At 37.3% G+C, this 25,670-nt stretch overlaps 1 protein-coding gene across 2 annotated transcripts in view; it reads left to right on the top strand.

Annotated features, from left to right (window-relative positions):
- The window catches only part of LOC129277790 (hamartin-like), a 41,378-nt gene that overhangs the window by 7,721 nt on the left and 7,987 nt on the right, over positions 1-25,670 (top strand). For both annotated transcript variants that reach the window (XR_010295965.1, XM_054913961.2), the window contains exons 5-15: positions 5,677-5,821; positions 7,057-7,205; positions 8,267-8,340; positions 10,055-10,242; positions 11,786-12,571; positions 13,204-14,065; positions 14,677-14,857; positions 15,314-15,477; positions 22,365-22,461; positions 23,344-23,439; positions 25,438-25,579. Coding sequence is in view for 1 of the 2 variants with exons in the window: in XM_054913961.2 (XP_054769936.2) it covers positions 5,677-5,821; positions 7,057-7,205; positions 8,267-8,340; positions 10,055-10,242; positions 11,786-12,571; positions 13,204-14,065; positions 14,677-14,857; positions 15,314-15,477; positions 22,365-22,461; positions 23,344-23,439; positions 25,438-25,579 (2,884 nt within the window). In the remaining variant the exon portion in view is untranslated. The remainder of the gene's footprint in view (positions 1-5,676; positions 5,822-7,056; positions 7,206-8,266; positions 8,341-10,054; positions 10,243-11,785; positions 12,572-13,203; positions 14,066-14,676; positions 14,858-15,313; positions 15,478-22,364; positions 22,462-23,343; positions 23,440-25,437; positions 25,580-25,670) is intronic.

The following is a 25,670-nucleotide window of genomic DNA, read 5'->3' as shown; positions in this document are numbered from 1 at the left end:
TAGCGCTGCACGCTGGCATTTTGATTGGCGAGTTATGTATGTTTAAATATTGATTATACAACAAACTCCTTAAAATCCCCTTTTCATGACAGTTTATCAAAAGTTTTAGCTCGCGATTTGCGCTCGCATAAATGGTTAAATACATATTAACTGATGCATCCTATTCCTAATTACAAAAGTGAAATGTCCAGTTTTTATGCCATAATATCATCAGATTTCGCGCCCTCATTAGGCATTAATAAATATGATATTAATTTAATAATTAAATTGTCCCTTTTGTTTCATCTCGCGCTTAGCAAGAGGAATAGGAAGACAGTCATCATTTTCATGACATGTCGTAAGGATGTCCCGGTCCTATGTCAAAACTCAAAGTAATAATAATGAAAAAAAAAATTAAGTGCGATCCATATCCACCTTACAATTTTCCTACAAAGTGCTTGAAATATAAAGCTGTAATTGACTCTTTTTTCGGATCGGAATATCAAAGTTTCATGATTTTCATGATTAAAGATGTATTTAGAATGCCTCGATTCTAGGTCTAAATATGAAACACGCGCGCGCATATTTATTCAAATACTTAACTTGTTCTCTATTTAAATCATTATCCAGTTCCAGATCACAATATCAAAATTTTTCTGCTCGCGCTTTTGTGCTCGCATTATTAATGTAGGAAGATCCCCTATTACTCATCCTTTTCATTATTTACAAAACATTGATTTTGATTGATTTATTTTATTTAATCACGGTAAAAAGCCCTCGATCAGCCTATGGCTGTTTACAAAACATGAACAGAGTGGCCCATTTTTAAGTCTAAATCTCCATTTTTTTTTTCTGCTCGCGCTTCGCGCTCGCATCAATTGATGAATTATATAGCTATCCTGTTCACGATTACAAAAATTGATTAAAATTTTCCATTCTTTCTTTAGAAATTTTCAGGTCTTGCGTCGCGCTCGCATTTTTTGATTGATGAAATATGTAACGCCTCCATGGCTAAGTGCAAGCAGTCCAGGTACCAGTTCAGGTACAGGTACCAGTTCAAAACGTATATAAAAATTTTCTGCTCGCGCTTTGCGCTCGCATTATTAATACTCATCCTTTTCATGATTTACAAAACATGAATAGAGTGTCTCATTCAGTAAATATTATAGGACTCAATCTCGAAATTTTCATTTTCATTGGTCTCAAGAGTCTAACAATATTAAAACAAGTTACAACGACAGTCAGGTATGTTCGAAAATCAAATATGGCTTCCAAAAATGATTCTAAAATGGCTGCTGATACTTAAAAGTGGAATAGCTCCTTTTATATTCACATGCGAGATATGATTTTGGTGTCTAAACTATGATATCAAAGGTCAATAATACATTAGGACAAGCTACACGGACAGTCAGTGGTCTAGTATGTCCAAAATTCCAAGTTGGCGACCAAAAAAGGTGTAAAACAATGTCTAATGTTACTTACAAATAAACATAGTTTGTTCACTATCTGTCTGGGGAATGTGATTTTGGTGTCTAAACCATAGTTTAAAGGGTCAAGTAATGCATAAGGACAAGTTATAAAAACAGTCAGTGGTCTGGTATGTTAAAAAACGCAAGATGGCTCACAAAAATTGGGTCTGAAATTGACTGTTGTTACTAATAAATTGACATAGCTCATTCTATATACGCCTGTGAGATGTGATTCTGGTGTCTAAACCATAGTTTCAAGAGTCAAATAATAAATTAGGACATAGTTTGTTCAATATCTGTCTGGGGAATATGATTTTGATGTCTAAACCATTATCATAAAACAATGGTTTAATGCATTAGAACAAGTTACAAGGACAGTCAGTGGACTGGTATGTTAAAAAATCCAAGATGGCCTCCAAAATGGGGTCTAACTTGACTGTTGTTACCTCAAAATGGACATATAGTTAATTAATAATAAACATTGGGGATATGATTTTGGTGTCTACACTAGTGTTTAAAGGGTTTGAACTAATACTGTACATTGTGCCAAGTTGAAAGGACAGTAAATTCAAAGATGGCTTGAAAAATGGGGGTTTTAATGTTACTTAAAAGTGGACATAGTACATAAAAAATACACCTGGGGATGTTATTTTGGTGTCTACACTAGGGTTTAAAGGATCAAATGATACTTGGGACTGGTTACAATGATGTATAGTTGTCCATTTTGCCTGAAAATCCAAGATGGCTTCCATAAATGGGTTCTAAAATGACAACTGTTACTTTGAAGTGGATATAATATCCACTTGTGAGAAATAATTTTGGTGCCTACATTCAAAATGCAAGCAGATAAGAGTTGATAACAGCACCCATTTTGATGTAATTTTAGAATCTACCTTGAATTTTGGACAAAATTGAAAACTAACCATCCTTGTTACTCACTTACTTGTCCTTATGTAATAGTGGTCCCTTCATACCACAGTGTAGACACCAAAAATGTTTCTTAAAGGTGGATGTTGTATGAACTCTGATAATTTTTTAGTGAAAGAAGTCATTTTAGATGCCATTTTGAAAACCCTCTTGGATTTTTAGGCAAAATCGAAACGTATTTTTTAATTGAAACCAAAGTGTGAACACCAAAATCATTTTTCCTTGGTGGATTTTAAATGAACCATGTCAATATTTAAGTAACAGACTCCGATGAGACTCCAATTGTTGGAAGCCATCTTGGATGTTTAGACATACTTGATTACTGACTGTCCATGTAACCTGTTCCAATGTACATGATGTATTTACTGACTTTTAAAATCCATGGTTTAGATATCAAAATAATATGCCCTTGACAGATATTACACGAAATATGTCAATTTGTTAGTAACAGGGGCTATTTTATACTCCATTTTTGGAAGCCACCTTGGCTTTTTTAACATACTTGACCACTGACTGTCCTTGTAACTTGTCCTAATGTATTATTTGACCCATTTAACCATGACATAAACATATTCCATGATATTAAACAAACTACGTTTTTTTTAATGCAGCAACATTACAGCAATTTTAGACTCCATTTTGGAAGCCATCTTGGATTTTTTAATATACTAGACAACTGACTGTCCGTGTAACTTGTCATAGTATATTACTTGACCATTGACACCATGGTCTAGACACCAAAATCATATATCCCAGACGGATATGAAATGAGCTATGTCCATTTATATTTCAACAGCCATTTCAAACTCCATTTTTGGAAGCCGTCTTCGGGTTTTGGACACATCAGACCACTGGCTGTCCTTTTTAACTAGTCCCAATGCACTACTTCACCCTTAAAACCATTGCAGAGAAACAAAATTAAGCCACTGAAATTAGACATTATTTGGTTGCAATGGCAATGGCTGAAGTTATTTGTATATCAACAGCAAACACAATGCTTTGCACCCTAAAATAAGGGGAAATTTAATGACAAAATGCAGATTCTAAACTGTTTTTGGATCAAATTTGGTTCTTTTCTTGGGAAAAAAGGAGTCGTTGCCATGGCAACGGGCCATATGCAACATTGATATTTATCACTAAATTCAAGCATTACCAATGCAACCTTTATCATTCTAATGTTCAACAAATGCGAAACACAAATCTTTGTTCAAAATCAATTGACTGGGTCAAACCTTGAGTTAATTGTTATAGATTGCATTTTCCACCTGTCCATTATTATGTCAACCATGTTATTTTTTTTCAAATAAGATGTTATTTGGTTGCCATGACAATGGCTTTTGACGTCATTTGTATGTTAACAGCAAACATATCCATTATTACCTTAAAATTAGGGGAAATGAAAGAAAAATCAGATTCTACAGTCCTTTTTCTAATAAAAACTGGTACTTTCTTGGGTAAATGAGCCATTGCTATGGCAACCGGTCATTTGCAACATTGATATTTGTCGTTGAATTCAAGTATTACCAAGGCAACATAAACGTTTATCATTCTAATTAGTTCATGCAGATCACTCACTGTATTATTTCCCCTAAATTGATTGAGTAGGTCAAACCTTTAATATGCATGTACATTAAGTGAATTTTCATTGTATTTTTCACCTGTCCATAACCTTGTCATCCATGTTTTTTTTTTTTAATTAGATGTTATCTGGTTGCCATGGCAATGGCTTAAGATGTTATATTTATAAATTTAGTCACAAACATATCTCGATTAGTACCTTAAAATTTGGAATGATGATCATACATGTATTCTACATTTTTATCAGTATTTTTACCTTTCTAGAGGGAAATAAGCTGTTGCCATGGCAACGGGCACTTTGCAATATTGTTTTTTTAAGTTTAATTCAAGCATTACCAAGGCAACATAATTTTTTATCTTTTTAAGAACTCCTGCAGAACACTTTCTGTATTTTTTGTTCAAATGAGGGGGTAAAACTTAAGCATACAGATCAAGCCAATTCCTATTGTATTTTCCACCTGTCCATTGTCTTGTCAACCATGTTATTTCTGTAAATTAGATGTTATTGGGTTGCCATGGCAATGGCTTGAGATGTAATTGATATATTTAGCAACCAAAATATCTTTGTTTAACACTATAAAATTAGGGAAAATTAGAGATAAATCATATTCTACAACGTTTTTTTAATAAAAAATTTCATTTTCCTGGGGAAAAACAAGCCGTTGCCATGGCAACGGACCAATTGGAACTATCTTGGTGATCTTGAATATTTCTAAATATCATATGTATTCAATTGAAAGCCTGAAAATTATCATTTTGGTCATCTATATCATGCTTATTTACCATTTACATGGGAATGTATGTTATTTTTGAGAAATTAATCCGTTGCCATGGCAACGGCCGAAAATAGCATTTATAAATTTACCTCCCATCTTTAAAATAAATCTTACGGCATATACTAATACTTGTGAAAGTTTCATGCTTTAGTCAAAATTTGCACAATTGTTGTGATTTTTGGAGCTAATCCGCTCTACTATTAGGTTTGCAATAGGGTTTTATCTTGGGTTTAGGATAGGGTATAGTGTTGAATCCAGGGTTGTTCATTCCATTAATGTGTGGAATTTGTCTTCCATTTGTCTATAGGAGTAAGGGCATGAACTCATTTCGTCACTTTCATCATCGTCATTCAAACCTTCATATTTTCTAATTAAAGAAAAGTTGAGGGCAACTCGGAAAAAGCTGTATTTGAAAAATATGGCAACAGTGGCGATAGAAGTTTTCAAATCTCCCTGTAGAGAATTCTATAGGCTGAAGAAGGTTGCTTCTTAAGTCATAATTCTGAATTCTATTCGTTTCCGAACTGTCTTAAAAATGATTACAGTATGAAGTATGGGGTTTAACAGCTGAGCAGCAACATCGTTTTTCTCATTGTTAATAACCTTTTGGTCCTAAAACAAGCCAATATTACCACTGATTAATGGTATCTTTCTAGATTACATTAACCAACAAGAAAATTGAATTATTAAAAAAGACTACAGTGTGAACACTGTCTGTGAAATGAGTGAAATTAATAACCTTTCACTCTATATGTACTTATACTTTTAAATGAAGATCTGTTTCTGTATGTGGTGATTGCATGTTACTTTCAAATTAAATTCTCAGATACGATAATTTACAGATACAGTGCTCCTTACAACACGCCACATGATTTTGGTGTTCTGAATATTACTAGAGTGTGATTCAGATAAAACCCATACTCTATTCGTCTATTTGGTGTAAACAGGTTGATACCGATATCCCGGTACTGATGTGTGGTATTCTGGCGATTACCACTCTCCTTCCCATGATTCCTAGCAAGGTTGGGCCATTCCTCCATGACATCTGTGAAATCTTTGCACGTCTTGCCTCTTGGAGTGTACACAAACCAGGTGAGAAAGTAGTTGCAGCAAACAATTATTTCATGAGAAAGTCTTTAAAATCAAGGTTATTATCACCATATTATCATAGATCTAGATCTGGTACATTAATGTAAAATTATCTTTGTGAAATCATGAAATCTTAGCCCAAAACCGATAATTCTGATGATCACTAAAAGAGAAAAGCATATGTGGGAGAGTTAATCAATATTGCTTGGAAAAATACCAGAAATTTGATGGAATTCCGTGCTTATTTTGCTCATTTCTCAGCAATTACACATTTTTCCTCAGCCATTTGGCACCTATTTTTTATTAATGGATGCAAACACTTGGAATGTAATTTTGTTGGATTCTGTTCAAACTCAATTTTGAGATCATTACCATAACTGGCATTTATCTTTAACCCTAAAAGGACTGGGCTATTTGAGATGTATTGAGGACTGGGGGAGGGGGGGCATGATGGCCCCCCTTCTGATCTCGGCCGCCGTTCGCATGATCGCGCCAAAATATGGCACGCACACTCTACCACATAAACTACAAGTACTAGTATACAAAAAGATTCTGAAAATAATTATTTTTTAATTATTATGTATAAAATATGCAAATTTATTCATGAAAAACATTATTTGCATATTTAACACCCTATTCCACTTCAAATTTTCGTATTTTTTGCAGATGACATCCTTGTAATCTAATTTAAAGGTTTCCACAAAGAAAAATTGCGAAAGCCAATTTTTTTCTTTACGTATTTCTTTGTTTTTAGAATTTCTTATGTATTTCTTTGTTTTTTCATCTGTTGTTTTTCATTTTTTTCTCAATGGAAATTATTACAGACCATTTAACAACTAAATTAAGCCCTAAATTAATTAAGCAGACCAATTAGAACGAAAAATAATGACCCTTTTTTTAATTTCATCTCCCGTAGACTTTGTACACAAAGTATAAAAATGAGCCATTTTCGGCATGACATTGCCTCGTAAAAAGTCACGTGATGTCACGATGGTATACCTGTATGTCGCGAATTTGGTCTCAAAAGTTGCGCGAGACTTCAAAGAAAAAAGTCATAAAATTTTGCGACGCTATCTTTTTGTGTTTCGGAAATATCGTGCGAAGCGTCGAGGGGGGGCCATCATGGCCCCCCCCCCCCTCCAGTCCTTGTAGGGTTTTAACATTGAAATTTTTGGTTAATGAAACCTATGTAAATTGACAAATGCTCTTTCTCATAACCTTCCCATACTCCTTTGCAGGTGAAGTGCATGATGTTCACCAGCTCCATCTCCAAGCAGCTGTGTACGCCCTCTTCCATAGACTCTATGGAATGTACCCTTGGAACTTCCTGGAGTTCCTCCAAAGTCACTTTGCCAACCGGGAGAAGGAGTTTGAGGTGGCCGTCTTGGTGAGTTTCAAGATGTCTGAAGACGAGGTTGATTTTCATTTGTTCTGGAACTGATAGTATGCATGCCAATTTTCCCTATCTGATTAGTATACAAATGATGCACAGATGTGAGTGCATTGGTAGGTTGTGTGAGCATAAGGTAACTATGGTTTAGACTAGTTTCCATAGTTACCACATGCTCACTAGTCTTACCAATGCACAAACAAACCTGTGTATCGTTTGTTTTATAGAGAGGTGGAATTTTATTGTTGAAAAATCAATATTTTCAATTCAATTCAATTCAATTCATTTATTTTCTCTTTCAATCTTTTTACATTTACAATGATAGTTCAATATACATATTTACAAAATCATTTCTATAATACAATAATACTATGAAATCGAAAGAGAAGGAGACCAACTGAAAAGCAGAGCTTGTAGGGTTTTTACAACTATGCCCGAGTAATTACCAGACACATAGCAAATTTACCGGATGCATGGCTGGCCATGCATCGGTAATTACTTATGTATGGTTGCCATTCTATAATCTAGTTCAGACATTGAATGATTCTTCATGTTTCAAAGCTAATGTAGATTGACGTGACTCCCAATTTTCCAAACCCAGTGCCAATCCCCTCAGCCCCCTCCGTTGACGTAGGGCATCTTTCGCTCTCAAAGCTAACGTAGAGAGACTGACTCGCAAAGAGGGAGCTGAGAGGATCGGCTGTGGATTAGGGAACTTGGGAGTCAGTCCATCTGCATTGGTTGTTGGAAAGATCGCTTTCCTATTATAAATGTTAATCTGGAGTACTTTCTGAATGGATCAGTCTCATTTTTTATGTGAAAAAACAGAGCCACTTCAACTAATAATTCCACTTTATAGAGATTACTTGTTGCTTTGTCAGATAAGTAGCAGTCGAGCCATCAGATTGGCAAAAATTACCAATATAAAAAAAAAAAAAAATAAATTTGAATATGTTTATTGAAATTTAAATATTGATTTCTATGACATTGACTATGACTTTGTGCATGAGCATAAAAGTTGTTTTTACAATCTACCTGTTTTCTTTGATCCTATTCAGCCTATGTTAGAGAGAGTAAGAATGCATCCTCAGTTGATTGTAGGTCAGAAAGCCAAGGAAACTGACTTAGCAAGGTTAGTGGACACCATTTTCATTGCAACTTAATTCTGAGTTTTTATTTTACACCACAAGATAAATGCATATGTAGGGGGAAATTCTGCCATGTATGGGTTCAAGGGTCTAGGTGTTTTAAGGGAAGAAATCACTATTTTGAGGTCAGAATTATTGCATTATTATTATTATAATTATTGCACATCATAGAGACTGTTAATAGCCAGCGTTATATCATTGAAGTAGAACAGTGAGTGTGTGTATTTGAGTTTTGTCAGGTGTGTATCAATCAGATATGATTATTTACGTCTGGGACTGACCTTTAACGTCATCATCCGAAAGACGTGACCAGGGCTCGAACCTCTGCATCAATTTGGAACTTCCCCATATAGTTTGGATTACAGGCGCAGGCCACAACGCCAAGTGAGCCTGAAAAGGGTTCCATGACATTTGCTCTGGTGATAATTACTGCGCTCTAAATTCCATACACTAATCAAATGACCAACTTCAAACCTAGGTTTAACACTATACCCTACCCTAAACTAACCTTAAACCTAACATAAAACCCTATTGCAAGCCTAACCCTTACCCTACTTCTTAGATAATATTTAGTGTGGAGCAATTGTCACAGGAGCAAATGTCGTAGGACATATTATAATATTTGCAATCAATCAATTATATTTGAGGAGTTTGGTTGCAAAAGGGGTAAGATCCACTTTGGACCATTCCTGGAAATCATGTTTTTTATTCTCCCTTATTGCAATATTCTTATGAGAAACTAAATTGTCATGTACCACCCTATCATGTGAACATAAATTTGGGTATAAAAGAAATCTACCTGTCTTTAATTTTTATATATATATATATTTTTTAAAATTATCATTGTGGATCTAACCTCTTTTGCAAGCAAACGAATGAAATGAATCCAATCCCTTTTGAATAAAAAAGTGATTTTTCTCTGCCACTTTTAGTCACGTTTTAATGTGAATTTCAAATTTTCTTTGGTATCATCAGAGCGGCTAAAAATCTATAGGTTTTGAGACCAAAAACAATCAAATTTGATGAAAAATGGATCTAAACCGTTTTGCAACTGAGCTCTTCATTTGTTGATACAAGACCAGCAATCAATCGCAAATTTGCAATTAATTGTAAGACTTGTGATTGATGTGGGGGGGGGGGGAACCTAAAATTTACTTGTAATTGATTGCAACTTACTCTCAACAATCCGTAAAACTCGAAGCATTTTTCTCTAATGAAGGGTCAGGCAGCTGATTTCTCCGCTGCCTGAAGGGTCAGGCAGCGGAGTAGAGTCTACTCTAATTGTAGATGGCAGTGTCCATTAAGCCATTGCCTACTAGAACGGGATTATAATAATAATAATGATAATAAGAGGCATTTATATGGCGCCATCTATCTAGAAATAATCTATTTCGAGGCGCATTGTTATTATTATCACCCCGGCTTTAGCTCGAACTGCCTTTCAGCGCTCGGTGCATTCAAGGAATTAATCCTGCCGGATACCCATTCACCTAACCTGGGTTGAGTGCAGAACAATGTGGGTAAATTTCTTGCTGAAGGAAAATATGCCATGGCTGGAATTCGAGCCCACGTTCCTCTGATTGAAAGACGAGAAATCGTAACCACTTGAATACGGCACCCCACACGATGATCCCTGTACAAAGCCAGTGGGAATTGCATTATTCAGTTGTCAACGGTTTAATGTCTATTTTGATACAGGTGGAGAAAAATGGAGGTCCATGACATCCTGATGGAGTGCGCCCGGGTGTGTCTGGATACCACCGAATCAACCCGTGATGATCGGTCCACCTGTGGTCTTTCACTGTCTGAGTCTGGGTCAGGCATGGCATACAACGTTGCAACGAGGAGCAATGTTTCTTCCTCTTGCAAGACATCGTCCCCAGGAAGTGAGTATCGGAGGGGTGTTTCACCAGGGCCCCATCTTACAAAGAGTTACGATTGATCCCGTCAATCATAACTATGGAAATCCACCAGTGTCAAAAAAATTTCTACAGGAAATTTGCACAATGTCCTTTGTAAACAAAGAGAAGCACAGTGAATTTTCAAGAAACAATGAATGCATGAATATACATCATAGTTAGAAAATATTTTGAACAAACATGCATAATAGATGTTGATGCTGCTGGCCATCCATAGTTGTGATTGATCGGATAAATCGCAACTCTTTGTGAGATGGGGCCCTGGAGTTAATGCTACAGTCACATCAATGGGACCGACTCCAAACCGACCGATGATATGCCACTCGATATAGCATAATGGCCCGAATTCACAAAGATGGTTTTCAAAACCATTGGTTGAACCCATGGTTTATGCAGATTTCCTGTATAAATTACGCCCATTCACCGCGTATATTAAAAAATGTCCAATGCTGATGCACGCTTTTTGTCATAGTGCGCCATTGTTGCCATGGTTAAGTATGTTATTTTATTCATGATTTCATTATTTGAAGAGTGGACTCATTAATTCAAAACAGTGGACTAATGAATACAAATAGAGTGGATAATCATGGCAACAGGCGTCAATTTGGCGCACTGTGACAAAAGCGCGCATCAGCATTGGACAATTTTTAATATACACAGTAGATAAGCGTAATTTATACAGGAAATCTACATAAACCATGGGTCCAACCGATGGTTTTGAAAACCACCTTTGTGAATTCGGGCCTATAGCTTTGATCGGTCCGGAGTTGGTTTTGTTAATGTGACTGAGGCATTGGTGTTTGCAAGTCACATATACCAGGCAAAAAATTATTTTGGTTATTTTCGGGGGCAATTTTTGGGCCTACCTACCACAACTGCAATGAATGGGATTTCCAGTGCTCTTTTGAGCATTTCAGGGGCTAAATCCCCCCCCCCCCCAGCCCCCGTGTAATTTTTCCCTGGCATATACACATCACCACATTGGTTAGTTTTGACCAAGGGTATATCTACGCATGAAATACCCTCTTTGCCAAACAGCCTTCTGTCATTTCTTTGTTTGGTCTGATGATATAAACTCTTTTAAGAAGAATTTGATGAAAATTAGAAAAAAAAACTTTCAGCTGAAGAATAATAAATTTTTATTTCAAAAGGCTTTGCACTAACTATAAAGTCTTTAAAATTCTTATAATTCAGTTATAAATCAATGCATCTACAAAGATCTATTATTCTAGTCTGCTTGCCATTTGATTATTAAAATTCACAGCAGCAGTTCTTTGCTCAAAGAGTAAGCACCCAAATTCCTTTGAAGGATAATGAATTCCTGTGGTTGCCAATGTAACCCCCAGATTTGCTTAAATTGATATCATTCAAATCATTCATCGTACTTTAGCTGCTATCCAAGCAACCTTATTAAGAAGAAAAGACTCAATAAATTTTCAGATTCATTTTTATAATCGATTCACTTTCCATTAGTTAAAAAAAAACTTCAATTTGTTTTTACACCTTTTAGTGATACCACCTTCCAGTGATGCCCAGATCCTTCCAGCCAGCAAACAGACCACTCCTTCCAACCTCAACAGAAAACCTGACGTGACCTCTAATCTCATCTCATCACAAGCCATCCTTTCTGCCATGTGGAGTCCCGCAGTAGATTGCGGCCTCACGACCCCGCCCACGTCCCATCCCCCCTCACCGGGGGGTAGCATGATGGACCTCAGCCTCACCTCTTCCCTCCAGATGGGGTACGGGGACCCCTCTAGTTCCCTCACCACACCCAGAGACTCGCCCCACTCCACTCTAGGAGAGGAACAGCCCCACCGTGTCCTCAACATCAGTGAAGGCAGCACGCCTAACAAGTCGGGCCGGAAATCTAGGGGGAAGGGCCCCGGGGCGTTGCCACGTTACCCTCCCAACATCCTTCAGCGTACCACCTCTGCACCGTCCACTCCAGGGTACGATGCCAACTCACAATGGCTTCCGGCGTCCCCCATCCGCAAGTACAGTGCGGATCGGACAATCTTCAATTTCGGCAACAGGTCTTCGGCACAGCACCAAGCATCAAAACCTGCAGACGGCGGTGGCAAGACGTCTGCGCCAAGATCAAGGCAGTCGTCTGGGAAAGAATCGGGGATAGAGGAATCGGTTCTGGAGGATTCCATCGAGGAAGAGAAGGGTGGCCAAATCAAATGCCCAAAACCAAGACAGGAGGATGACCCTGATGATCAAGAATCCTCCGTTTCTCTCAAAGATCTTCCAAGTCTAATAAGACACCTCTCTGATAGCCATCTAAGATCAGGTAATAAAGAGTTTTATGGTTTTAGTGATGAAATTATTTCCACAAAAGTGAATGTCATATAAAATTGCAACTCATTCTTGGAAATGAGTTTTGGGTGCAGGATGCATTAAATGTTGTTTGTTTTATACAGTTTGTGTGTGTCCGTGTTTACTTTTCTCAGATTTTGAAAATGTTAGATTCCTTTAATTTCTCAATAAATACTTTAACATGTATACACATGAATTCCGTTTTAAGGAGAATAGTTGACATCGTATTTTGTAATGCTATGAAGCTGGAAATATTTGTCTTAGCTGTCATTTTTGCTATTCTAAGTAATCTGTTGCCGTTCTACAAAAATCTCATGTTTACATTTTTTCCTATTGAAGTTATTTAATGTCAATATCAGATCAAGGGATGCTATTGAAGCTCTTATTGCTTTTTAAATCATTGATAATATCTTTTAAAAGATGAACATGACTAATACAGAGGGAGCCATGTATTTTTTCCTTTTTGAGGAGGGGGGTATTTAATTACATTCGTAGGGACAAATGGAAAACAGAGTTACATAATTCTTGAAATTGAAAGTAAGGGAGATGGGTCTTTGGATCAAATTTGATTGCAATTAAACATATCTGGTTCATTAACTTCTACAGATGATGCTACCAATGCGGAGGTGTCTTCCATCGTTAATAGTCCTCAGCGAAACGTTGGTGAATTCATGTCAAAGATCATGGCCGGGCTGCATCATCACAAGGAGAGTCCAGATGAGTCAGACCACCTTGTCTTGAACAGCACCCCGAAGTACGAAGTTGAAAAACAAAGTGGACAAGTGGTTCGTGGCACTGCAGAAGGTGCTGATGATGTCTCTATGTCAGTGGAAGGATCTCGTGCAGATATCAAGGGAAGGGATGTAGGAAACGGTGTGAGAGCAGAAGAAACGGGAATGGCTGGTGTGGACAGCACATCAAGTTCTGGTGATGCCGATGCTGCGTTGCATGAACTGCACCTTGAGGAATCTAGTCCTTGCCAGAAGGAATTCCAGAAGGTCAGCCATAATCTCTTTGGGGCTGGAACAGCCAATGGAACTGTCCATGAAGAAGATAGTAAGAGGAGAGAGGTCAGTGAAGAGGGGAAGATGGCGGAAGACTGTGAGCTCGGGGACAAAATCACAGATAGTGCCCTTTCAAGGCAGCACAGAGGCAATCAGGGTTTCACGCCAATACGCGATTGCTCTGTGGACAGCATGGAATCGCCGTACCCAGCTGAAATGAGCACCGCATCCCAGCATGCATATGCTTCAATCAATAGCATGCTTCGGCAAGCCTTGCCATATTACATGTATACTCCGACAATGGGCACTCCTGCACCCACCTCCCAGGATATAGGGGATGAGATCTCACTTGCTTCCTCGGATTTTAGCCGAAGTGGCCCCCTTCATGCTGTGTTTTCACCTGCAGAAATGTTGGATAGACATATCAATATGAGTGATGATGTTCATGATAAAGAATTGAGTCGGTAAGCTTAAGAAGGACTATATTTCAATTTTTTTTTTTTTAGCTGTGATGGTAGAAAATTCAGTGGAAATGTTATAGAGGGCTGGTTTTTCAATTGTTGACAGTGTTAGTGACCCAACATTTATTAATGATTAGCAATTACTTCCATCTTAAAGAGAGAGAAGGTTGGAATGTGGATTAGAATAGTAGTTGGTTCAGAATAATGTGGGATTGAGGATTGTGGTTAGCTTTGGGGGTTTTATTTTCTCAAACTGCATTAATTTTACTGCCTCTTAGTAATCTCTGTTAATTTTGTGCATCAATTATGTGCTTAAAACAATTTTTTATGATTATCGAATATGGTGGTAGATAAGATGGTAGATTTTATTGCATTTTCAAATGTATACCGGTGTGTTGGCTCAGTTGGTAGAGCATCCGTCTTACAACCGGGTGGTCGGGAGTTCAAACCCCTGCTGCATAAGACCAAAAGACGTGCACTTTGAATATTCCAATACTTGGAAAGCAGAACTGTTCTTTGTATAGTACTTTGTATATCGTTATATAAATACCCAAATGTACTCATATATTTATGCACATGAAGAAATGTATAAATCCCTGGTTTTTTTTACACAGGTTACCCCTGACTAGTCAGAAGTCTGTCAATTGGACACATTACGGGGGTTCCCCTCCTGCTGATGAAATCAATCTATTGAAAGGCCAGCTCCAACTCCTTCATAACCAGCTCCTCTATGAGAGGCATAAGAGAGAGGTCCATGCGGGCAGGAATAGAAGACTTCTTGGCAAAACTCACAAGGTGAGCATGCTTGAAGATCTTAGATCCAATATGTACTATTGATTAGAGTTGGGTTGATATCGAACTACTGCAAGGTAGAAATTGTTTTTGAGAAAAGTTTCAGCATCAGTCTTGCGAGCAACAGTTTGTAACTGTATAAGCAAGTACCCATTCATTATATAAATATTCTCTCCAAAGATGCCAGAGACTTGAGAGTAAAAAAAAAATCATGATGTTGTTTACTTTGTATCATACTTTGCAAGAATATGGTAAAGTATTAGGGTTAATTGCATTAAAATATTGTGGGTGTAATCTGTGGTGCAGAGACGTTTGGCTCACACAAACAGGGGGGGGGGGGGGGTCAAACCATTGTTAACACACAGTGTTATGCCCCTCCTAAGCTTTGCCAGATCAGAATGTTCCGGAGCCACTGGATATAATGATCTTACAAACATATTTACGTTGTGTTTGCAATAGGCTAAAGCGTATGAAGAGTTGAACAGCGCCATGAAAGATCAACTACGACTCCAGGAGAACGAGATAGCAAAGTTAAGTGCTGAGGTCAACCAGGTCAGACTAGAAAATCGACAGCTCACTATGGAATGCCATCACAAGGATAAAAATTTCCAACAGGCTGTTCAGTGAGTATACCATACATGTTGTTTTGCTATATAATGATAATATGCAACATTAATCGATACCTCGGTCACATTTGCTGTATGGTGGCTGAACGGCGAGTTGAAAACGGCCGTTTTAACATTTTTTGTAATAGCTACATGTAGGTGGTTTGAATAAGAATTAATAAAATGGCAGTTTTCGACTCACCGTATGGCCGCCGTAGAGCAAATGTGACTGAGGTATTAGCACTTAATACATGTGTGAAATTGGCCTAAGATGTGGCATTCCATAGGATATTTAAAAGCACTCCTGGGGCCCGTTTCATAAAACATTTGCCGCAGCGGCAACTCCCATTTTCTGCGGCAAATCTGTGTTTCTGCGGCAAATCTCAAAACAGCGGCAAGTTTCCGTTTCATAAAACTTTGCCGCAGATACTTTCTGTGGCAAATGACAATTTCAGCGGCAATATTTGACGCAGCTCAAGGAGCTGCGGCAAATGACAATTTCTGCGGCAAATTTGACGCAGCTATTTGAGCTGTGTCAAATATTGCTGCAGAAACAGCTTTTTCATCAAAATACCAACAATTTTGAGGGCCTAAGAGCCATATTGGTCAATTTTTTGATGATTTTGATTTGATAAATTGTTTTTTGTCATTCTAAATAGAAAATACATGTATTTTTACTCATTGACAAATAAAAAGTAGATATTTATAGAATCACCATTCATTCTTTTTAAAGTCAAATTTATTTCAATAAATAGATTCATAGGGAACATACATTGTGTTCCTGCAAATTTACACTTTCAAAAAAGCTTTTCTTTATCCTGTAAAAGAATGAACAAATGATGTCTCATTTTGTAAAAGATGTTTCCTCATTGGCTTTTGAGTTTCAATTAAATTCATTTCATAAGTGCTGTTGTTACTACTGCTGTTGGTTTTTGCTGATGTGTTTGTTGAAATTATTGCTGAAGTTGTGGTTGCTGTTCCCGGAGTGGTTGTTGGACATCTTGATATTGTTGAGGTTGCCGGTGTGGTTTTTGCACCTCCTGCAGAAATTGTTTACGCTGCTGTTGTTGTTGCTGTTGGTCAATGCTGTCGTTACATCTCCTGTGTTGTTGCTGCTGTTTTTGCTCCTGCTGCTGTTCATGTGATTGAAGTACCTGAAATAGAAATTAATTTATAATGCATATAAGCAAGATACCAAAGTTATTCCTAATTTCATTTTCATTGTTAACCCTTAATAGACTGGGGGGGGGGGGGGGGTGGAGGCACTTTTTGATACTTTGCAAGATTTCTCCAAATGGACAAGATCCTCAGGCACCCCCTGGCATGATCTACCAGAATAGCCTCACCTAGTAAGGTGTATTTTGTACTCATTACATTCAGTTGATTTTGCATGAACTCAATTCATCAAATGAATGTTAAGGGTCTACCAGTAAAAAATTCTGTGAGCTTCTTCGGGTAATCTTTCTGAGTCATTTTACTCCTTTACTGACAAATTATTAATTAAAAAACAAGATGAAGTGAATTTGACAGTAATTTGACATGTTGCATCTTAGATGGTAGTGGTGGGGGTCAATAATGATAGAAATGCAGAATATTCATGTACCAATTTGGCAAGAGAAAGCAAGTCACGCCAATAATTTATTAATATTAATAATCTACCAATGATTGATATTGGTTTGTTATTTTTGCAGCTGAAAAAAAAAAAGAATTCATCAACACCTCAAATTTAGAGTTTAATTCTAAAATTTGGACTGGATTCTTGACAAAGAGCAATTCAAGAAGACAAAAATCATTCAAATTGTTATTATGTGGCTTACTTTCTATGCCTAAGTGAATCAGAATTATAAATATGTTTAACTTACGGGTTAAATCACATTTCTAGGCTCTTTGTCTGGCTCTCCAAACCCTTCAGTCCTTGAATTTGGCATGGCTTTCTGATACTATCTTGTGTCTTTCTGGAAATGCGGACAAAGCCTCACCTGAAGGAATAAATTAAATTGAAATTTTCAAAAAATGTTTGGCACTAATTTTTTTTCTCACATGTATACATTGCATGAATATCAAAAGGAAATAAAAGTAAACATGGTTTGACTTCTAGCTTTTATCATGGGGGGGGGGGGAGGGTAAAGTGGTCAAGATGGGTTAATAAACAAAAATGCAAACATGCAACAGTAAATAATATCAAAGGTATCTCTAATTAAAAATGTCACTTCATATGCTATGCAATTATTCCTCATAATTTATCTTGCACACACATGTACACGTAATGAGGATGGGTGAGGGAGAGAGAGAGAGAGAGAGAGCATTGTCATTGTACATATGCAAAAAGTATTAAATCCATCACTGGCAAATAGATGGGGGCCATCCCCCCCCCCCCTCCCCCCAATGTTTCATGACCAAGAAAAAAAAGAGAAAAAGAACGGGAAAGGGTTAAATAGTATATCATTTTCTGAATATTACGTCAAAATCTTTCCAAAAATTCAATTTCTGTATTTAAAATTCCAACAATTTTGCTCGCTCCCTCGCATCTTTTGAGAACTTTTGTTCCATCAGCCATATTTAGCTCCCTTAAAATATTTGGCTCATTATGCCACTGAAATCCATTGTAAGAATTTTATGGATGCTTAATGTAAAATTAATCTAACCCTTATAAGACTGTCAGGGTATTTTGGAGGCAGGAAAGATGGACGGAAGGGAGGTGGGGGCCCTCAAGATCTTGACCATTAATTGCGCACTTGTGACAAAATGCAACATGCCTGTCACAGATGAAAAAAATGTAAATTTGAGTGTTCTAAAATTATTTAAATTTATTTCTAATTAACAAATTTTACTAATTCATGCATGAAATCAGAATTTGGCTGGAAATCTATAAACAAAGCCCTTGAAGTGTCATTTTTTTCAGACATATAAAAATTAATTGATATCAAATCCCTTTCATCTGTAGATTTGGGTTTTTTTTATACTTTTTTTATATTGTTGACAAAATTTTGTGATCATAAGCAACATGAAATTAATTTATTTCAGTCAGTAAAAATAAATTTTAACCGGTATGATACAATTATGAATTTTGGCTAGAAATAGAATTTGCATTGGATTTGTTCATGAAATCACATTTTTAAGCAATTCTGACATGTACTTACATAACGTTGCATAATTTCACAACCGGGTACCCCGGTGTCACAAATTTGTCTGAAAACTCATGAAACATGAAAAAAAAGTCATAAGACGTGGCACCACGTTTCACATTGTGGATTTATCGTGAAAAAATGCTGCCCCCCCCCCCCCAACCGCTTTTTAGGGTTAAATCAGACTGCACATCATGATGGGTTTTACTGATATTCATTCTGCAACCCATATTTCAAAGACTTTCCATCATTTTGTAATCATATATCTGACATTGATTTTTACCTGTGGCTGCATGTTAGTCTGTATTTCTACAACTGTGGCCAAATATTGTGCTACAAGTACACGTTCATCAGATTGGCCCCAGGCACTTTTCTTATTGTAGGAGACCAGCAAGCCCTGGCTTTGAAGTTGCGGGTCTATCCTCCAGCTGCAATAGCTGGTCAGTTACGGACTTGGAGGCTTTGTGTCAGGAATGATCTTGGTAGTGGTGGTGGCAATGGCGATGGCAGAAGCAGACTTGGTGGTGGTGGTGGCATTCGCAGAACTGATGGTGGTGGCAGAAGTGGTGGACCATCAGTGGTGGTGGTGACTGCAATTGCAGCATTGGTGATGGTGGTATACGCCTCATCACAACAAACATTTGCTCTTGCTGCCACGCAGCTGGTCTCCGTCTATTATGTTTTAAGGAGAATAAACATAAAAACATTTGATTATAAACACATCAACTTCAGAGAACCAGTATATTGATTATAAAACTTGTAGATATAGCAGTCAAAGCGTAAATGAACTTGCACAGAAGAGTACATCTAATAGAATTTTAGACCACCTTGAGGATGTTATGCTCAGAGCAAAGTTTTTATTTGACAACGGTCAGAGATGAACATGGATTTAAATGTCAGAATACAACTCTTATAATTGGTTGATCAATCGGACTGTAAAATACCCCCTACAGATTACGTTGACCAATTATTTCTTAACATATGTCTTTGTTATCAAATATGAATAGTTGGAGCAATATTTATTTGATTGTTCTTTGGTTTTTGTCTCACCTGCATAGCAGAGTGAGACTATAGGCGCCGCTTTTCCGACGGCGACGGCGGCGGCGGCGTCAACACCAAATCTTAACCTGAGGTTAAGTTTTTGAAATGACAGCATAACTTAGAAAGTATATGGACCTAGTTCATGAAACTTGGCCATAAGGTTAATCAAGTATTACTGAACATCCTGCCTGAGTTTCATGTCACATGACTAAGGTCAAAGGTCATTTAGGGTCAATGAACTTAGACCATGTTGGGGGAATCAACATCAAAATCTTAACCTAAGGTTAAGTTTTTGAAATGTCATCATAACTTAGAAAATATATGGACCTAGTTCATGAAACTTATACATAAGGTTAATCAAGTATCACTGAACATCCTGCATGAGTTTCACGTCACATGACCAAGGTCAAAGGTCATTTAGGGTCAATGAACTTTGGCCGAATTGGGGGTATCTGTTGAATTACCATCATAACTTTGAAAGTTTATGGATCTGATTCATGAAACTTAGACATAATAGTAATCAAGTATTACTGAACATCCTGTGCAAGTTTCAGGTCACATGATCAAGGTCAAAGGTCATTTAGGGTCAATGAACTTTGGCCAAATTGGGGTATTTGTTGAATTACAGCCATAAATTTGAAAGTGTGTTGGTCTAGTTCATAAAACTTGGACATAATAGTAATCAAGTATCACTGAACATCCTGTGCGAGTTTCAGGTCACATGATCAAGGTCAAAGGTCATGTAAGGTCAAAGAACTTTGGCCACGTTGGGGGTATTTTTTGAATTGCCATCATATCTCTATAAGTGTATTGGTCTAGTTCATAAAACGTGGAAATAAGAGTAACCAAGTATCACTGAACATCTTGTGCGAGTTATAGTAGTTTTCAAAATCAGCACTGCTGCTATATTGAATCGCGTGATGCAGGTGAGACGGCCAGAGGCATTCCACTTGTTATTCAATCATGTCCGTATCGGTGCAGAATACGTGCATGCACATGTACATTCACAGTGTGTGTCAATTATATAAATGTGCATCGTAACATTCAACAATCTTCATCCATATAATTGGGTTAAGTGCATAATTCATTTTTTCCCTTTAATTTGGGTGCAGCTATGGCGACCACAATTCTACCCCATTTGTCTGCCAACTATTACACGGACGAATCCTGGGCTGCGGCCCGCACAGCCGGCTGCAGTTGCCTGGGTTGGTCAAAATCTAACACAAAATCAGATTTTGTATAGAGTCTAACTTAGAACTAAGTTAAATCCTCTAAAAAAGTCCAAAATTTTTGCTCACTCACAGGCACAGCTTAAAAAAAAAAAAATTTTGCCTTTTTTAAATGTCTGGCCACCAAACTTTTGAGACTCGCAAGCCACCCCCCCCCCCCTCCCTAGAAACTAAAAAATCCCTCAGTTACAGAGAACAATATTGGTTTTTGTCACCCCCCCCCTAAGAAAAAAAAACATGCCCAAGCCAAGGCAAGGTCAAACATGAGCATGAACACCTATCGACAGACGCGACACCCATTCCAAATCCAATGCTTCTAAAGACTCGACTGTATTTTTGTCACCCACAACAACCCAAGCCACAAAAAATCAAGGCACGCTCTCACACAACTGTTCAAATATCACACTGACTTAATTCGGTAATTAAAGACTAAGGTCCGAAAGTCAGAAGAAAGACAGCTGAAACTCGGAACGCCGCTCAGCCGAGTTCCACCCCATATACTCCAACGCAAGGTACTACACTGCCGTGTACTACGCCGAAGCTCCGGGATAGCGACCACTCAGCATCTCGATGATGCCTCCACGATATCCCCGGGCAAAATGCAAGTTTAACTCGTAGAAAACGATGGAAATATGACATTTACTATCACTCTCATTCTTTCGGAAGTGATTCATTTTATTACTATATCAAATGATGTAATTATTGAATGACTACGATAATTGAAAAGTACTTACATCTCCGATTCAAGTTTTACATAAATTCTGTCACCAACAAAATTTTATCGCAGACGACGTGTGTGAAGAAAAAACCCGGCCGTGAGCTGCATATCAGGCTCGTTCGCGAACTATTTTTCAGATATTTATTATTATTAACGATAACAATTTGTTATTGGTTTTATGAAACGGATATTTGCAACTATGACAAGTTGCCATTGCAATAACAAGATTTGCCATAGATATGGGAGATGTTACAGTTGCAAGTCAAAAGTTTTATGAAACGGGCCCCTGGTCATTTTACTCTGTTTACAGAATCGGATTCTATTTGAGCGGTTCTTTGAAATCTAAGGTGCCAGGTTTATTTAGGGTTCAATGACATTTGCTTCGCTGACAATTGCTGCGATAGAAAATTCACATGTTAAGCCAAACATAAAATCTATCCTCCAACACTAAATAAACCCTAATCCTAATCTTTACATTATTCTGAACCAAACACTCTATTACAACCCTAACTCTAATCCTATACTCTCTAAGATATTAGGACCGTAGCAAATGTCGCAGGAGCAAATGCTGTGTCACCCTATTTAGACCCATCATTACTAATTTTATCTCTAAAATGAGGAGTTTATTGTATAAATTAACTGGATGAAGTCCTAAACCAATGTGAATTAGATGTCAGTGGATGAATAATTTTTTTGGGGTATGTCTGATCCCTCCCCCTTTTAAGTGATTGAAGATTTGCTTGTAAGATGTCTTAAACTTTTTTTTTTTGATAATTATTTTTTTCTTGAAAGAAAATTGGAGGCTGAGAAAGTGCACTTGACAGAATGCAAAGAAGAACTGAACAAGCTTCTTGTCACACACAGACTTGAGGTTGATAAAGTCAAAAAGGTATGTACTCTGCTTTCACTTTTCATTATATTGTTGTGTCGGTGCAGGAACGCCCTTAGCACCACACTACCGCGCACCTCATCGGTGCAGAAATGCCCTTATGCGCGCATGCAGTGTGCAAAAGTATGTGCTAAGGGCGTTCCTACAATGATATGGTGATATGTTCACATATTAATCAGTTAAAATTTCTTTTCTTCGCAGTGTATACTTCGTTCATCCATTTGATTATGGAGTGTTTTCTCTTTCTTTGAGATATATTCTTTGCTTATGCATATTTTTTAGTATGTTAATCAATTAATCATTATTATTATAATGTCATCTGTTAAGCTCTTCTCATAAATGTGGTTGGTGGTGGTCAATTTACCCAATTGCTATCAAAGAAAGCTTAAATGCTTTTCAAGTTAGCAACCAGAGGACCAATGGCTTAAGGTCCTCTCCAAGGGACCTAGAAATGGGGATTAATAACTTATGAAAGGCCACTAGTGCACTGACTTGATTTCGAACCCCGGTCGTCAGGATTACAAGACCACCACTGTACCAACATAGCTATTGTGCCTCCCTCAGTACTTTAACATTATTTTAATTTCTAAATGTCTCAAAATTAATATTTCTGAAAAAATATGTGGAGAAAAGTTATGTTTCTGATATGAATGTGTTCCGAATTTTGTCGTGTAAATTGAAAACCTGTTGGAGCTTGCAATTAAGTGCAGTATATGCTATAAGGTGAATTCTTGTTACGTCTTAGAGAGACAAAACTAGATGATGGAAACAAATTGTACGCTATTTGTTTGTAAATTGCAATATTCCCAGAATTAAATCAATAGTTAAGTAAAAAGAGTTTTTACTACAATTGCTGATTTTCATGTTTGTGTTTGAATACAGGACCTCAAGGTTTCAAATTCATCGTTATTTGACATAGAACAAGAATTGGCCAGTGCTCGAGGTGATATAGCTACCAATAATCACTTAAAAGATGAGGTAGGTAGGGGCACATTTCATAAAGACTCTTTATGAAAACAAATGCACAATTTTACTATCAGCCAATCAAATTGAATGATTTCAGTAGCTTTAAACTGTTATTACAAATTTGTTATTATAGCAAGTTTTATGAAATGTGCCCCTGATATGGTGCAACAAAGCCTATGTTGTGTTCAGATACGATGAGTGGAGGGGGAGAGGGGGGTAAGAGATTTGTTCTCTCCTATACATGCAAATGTAACAGACAGGGGGGGACTTTAACCCTCAATCTCCCGGGGTATTTTGATTCTTGTCATTCCCGGGGGGGGGGGGGGGGGGCCATTATGGCCCCCCCTTAAGATCTCAGCCGCAGATTGCGCGATCACAACAAAAATTTGCATGATGGTAGAGAATGACGTAATCTACGCAGTTGCATTGGTAAATTCCACTGAATTCATATATTTTTATTTTTTATGAATTAATTGTGCTAATTTATTCATGAAATCATACTTTTTGCTCTGACTCACTAAATAAAGCTCCTAGAATGCTATTTTTTTGGTGAAAATATTCTTTATAGCATTCCTAACAATGGTGAATGAAAAAAATTCTGGTACCAAGGCTGATTTCTTATGTATTTTATTGTTTTTTAAATTTCTTATGTATTTCTTTGTTTTTTTACTTTTTGTTTTTTTATAGTTTTTTCGATGGAAATCGTTCCAGACTTAATTCTGATCATAAACAAGGCAAAATGAATTAAGCTTAATCAGTAAAAGTAGAAATAATGATACATTTATGAATTTTGGCTAAATACACAATTTGCATTGGATTTGTACATGAAATCACGTTTATGAGCAATTTTGGGTCTGACATGCACTTACATAATGTTACATAATGTCGTAACCGCGTACCTGGGCGTCACAAATTTGGTCTCAAAATTTGCGCGAGACTTGAAAGTAAAAAGTCAGTGAGCAGCGAGGTCAAAAAATTTTGCGCAGCAGATATGTCGCGAAAATTTTCGAGGGGGGGGCCATAATGGCCCCCCCCCCCCCGGGAGTATTAGGGTTAAACCAGTGCATACTTTCCAGAAGAAAAATTATGAGCGAAAGATTGAAGAAGCGAATCACAATTGACAGAAGACAACCAAGCTTGAAGAATTTTGTTTGCCATAACCTGGGACTTGCCACAGTGAAACTAAGAGACTTATTCTATATTCTCAACCAAGATAAAAAAAAAAAGTGCTAATCAGCCCTAATTTGTATTTTTAAAATGTTTTTTTAATGTTTATACAAAAAATGGTGAAAGACACAGCAGACCACTGTCCATATCATCGGCAGGGGACACTTGTGTAGTCCCTGCTACACAAACAATAGAAAACAGCTGTAGGAGCTTTGATATCCTATCTAGAAATATATTTTTTCTCCTCTTTATGACAACAGACAGACATATTTATTTATTTTTTTTTTTTGGGGGGGGGCGCAGAGAACAAATTAAATGGGGGCTCTGGGCGATATCAACACAAACATGTTCAAAGACCCCTGGAAAATCTTTATTCACTGCTATGTTAAAGCTTCTCCAATGTTGCAGAATTACGCATTGTAGAAAGTAGCCCCCCCCCCAAGTAGATTTATATTTTGCCTGTTTGGGGATCCCTAGGATCCTGGGGGCCGTTTCATAAAGCTGTTTGTAAGTTAAGGGTGACTTAAGAACGACTGGTTAGTCTTTCTTGTGGTAAATAATATTCACCATTAAATGTCCATTGGTGATTATTTCGAGCGCAAAGTCGCTCTTTACTTACGAACAGCTTTATGAAACACCCACCAGGATCCCATAACACAAAGGTTAGCGATTAATTGTAAGCCTGATTTCACGATTGATTGTACATTGTAGTCTAAGCAATCAATCGTAGAAAAATGTTCTACGATCATTGCTAAGATTTGTGTTACGACCCCCAGGGTTTTATAATGCATACTGATATGTGATATCATACTGTGCATGTTGCCTGACTATTGTCTATTCCAGATCAAACGTCTGAATAAGGAGATACTCCTGTTGGGAGAGACTAATACCAAGTACAAGGAGAAAATAGAGGAGAGTAAATTAAGCAAAGCACTGGTAGAGGAAGAGGACAAGAGAAGAGAGTGTCTCAAGAAAGAATTAGCTGGTGAGCAGTATAGGTTTATTTCCAATATGTCTAATGCCAATTCGTCCAATTACCAATTCCTCTACTATCATTTGGTCTACCATCAGTGTGT

Source organism: Lytechinus pictus, chromosome 15 (genome assembly GCF_037042905.1).
Source record: "Lytechinus pictus isolate F3 Inbred chromosome 15, Lp3.0, whole genome shotgun sequence".
In the NCBI taxonomy this organism is placed as follows: Eukaryota; Metazoa; Echinodermata; class Echinoidea; order Temnopleuroida; family Toxopneustidae; genus Lytechinus; species Lytechinus pictus.
The sequence above is the reverse complement of the archived record's forward strand: the minus strand, read 5'-3'. Positions and strand labels throughout refer to the sequence as shown.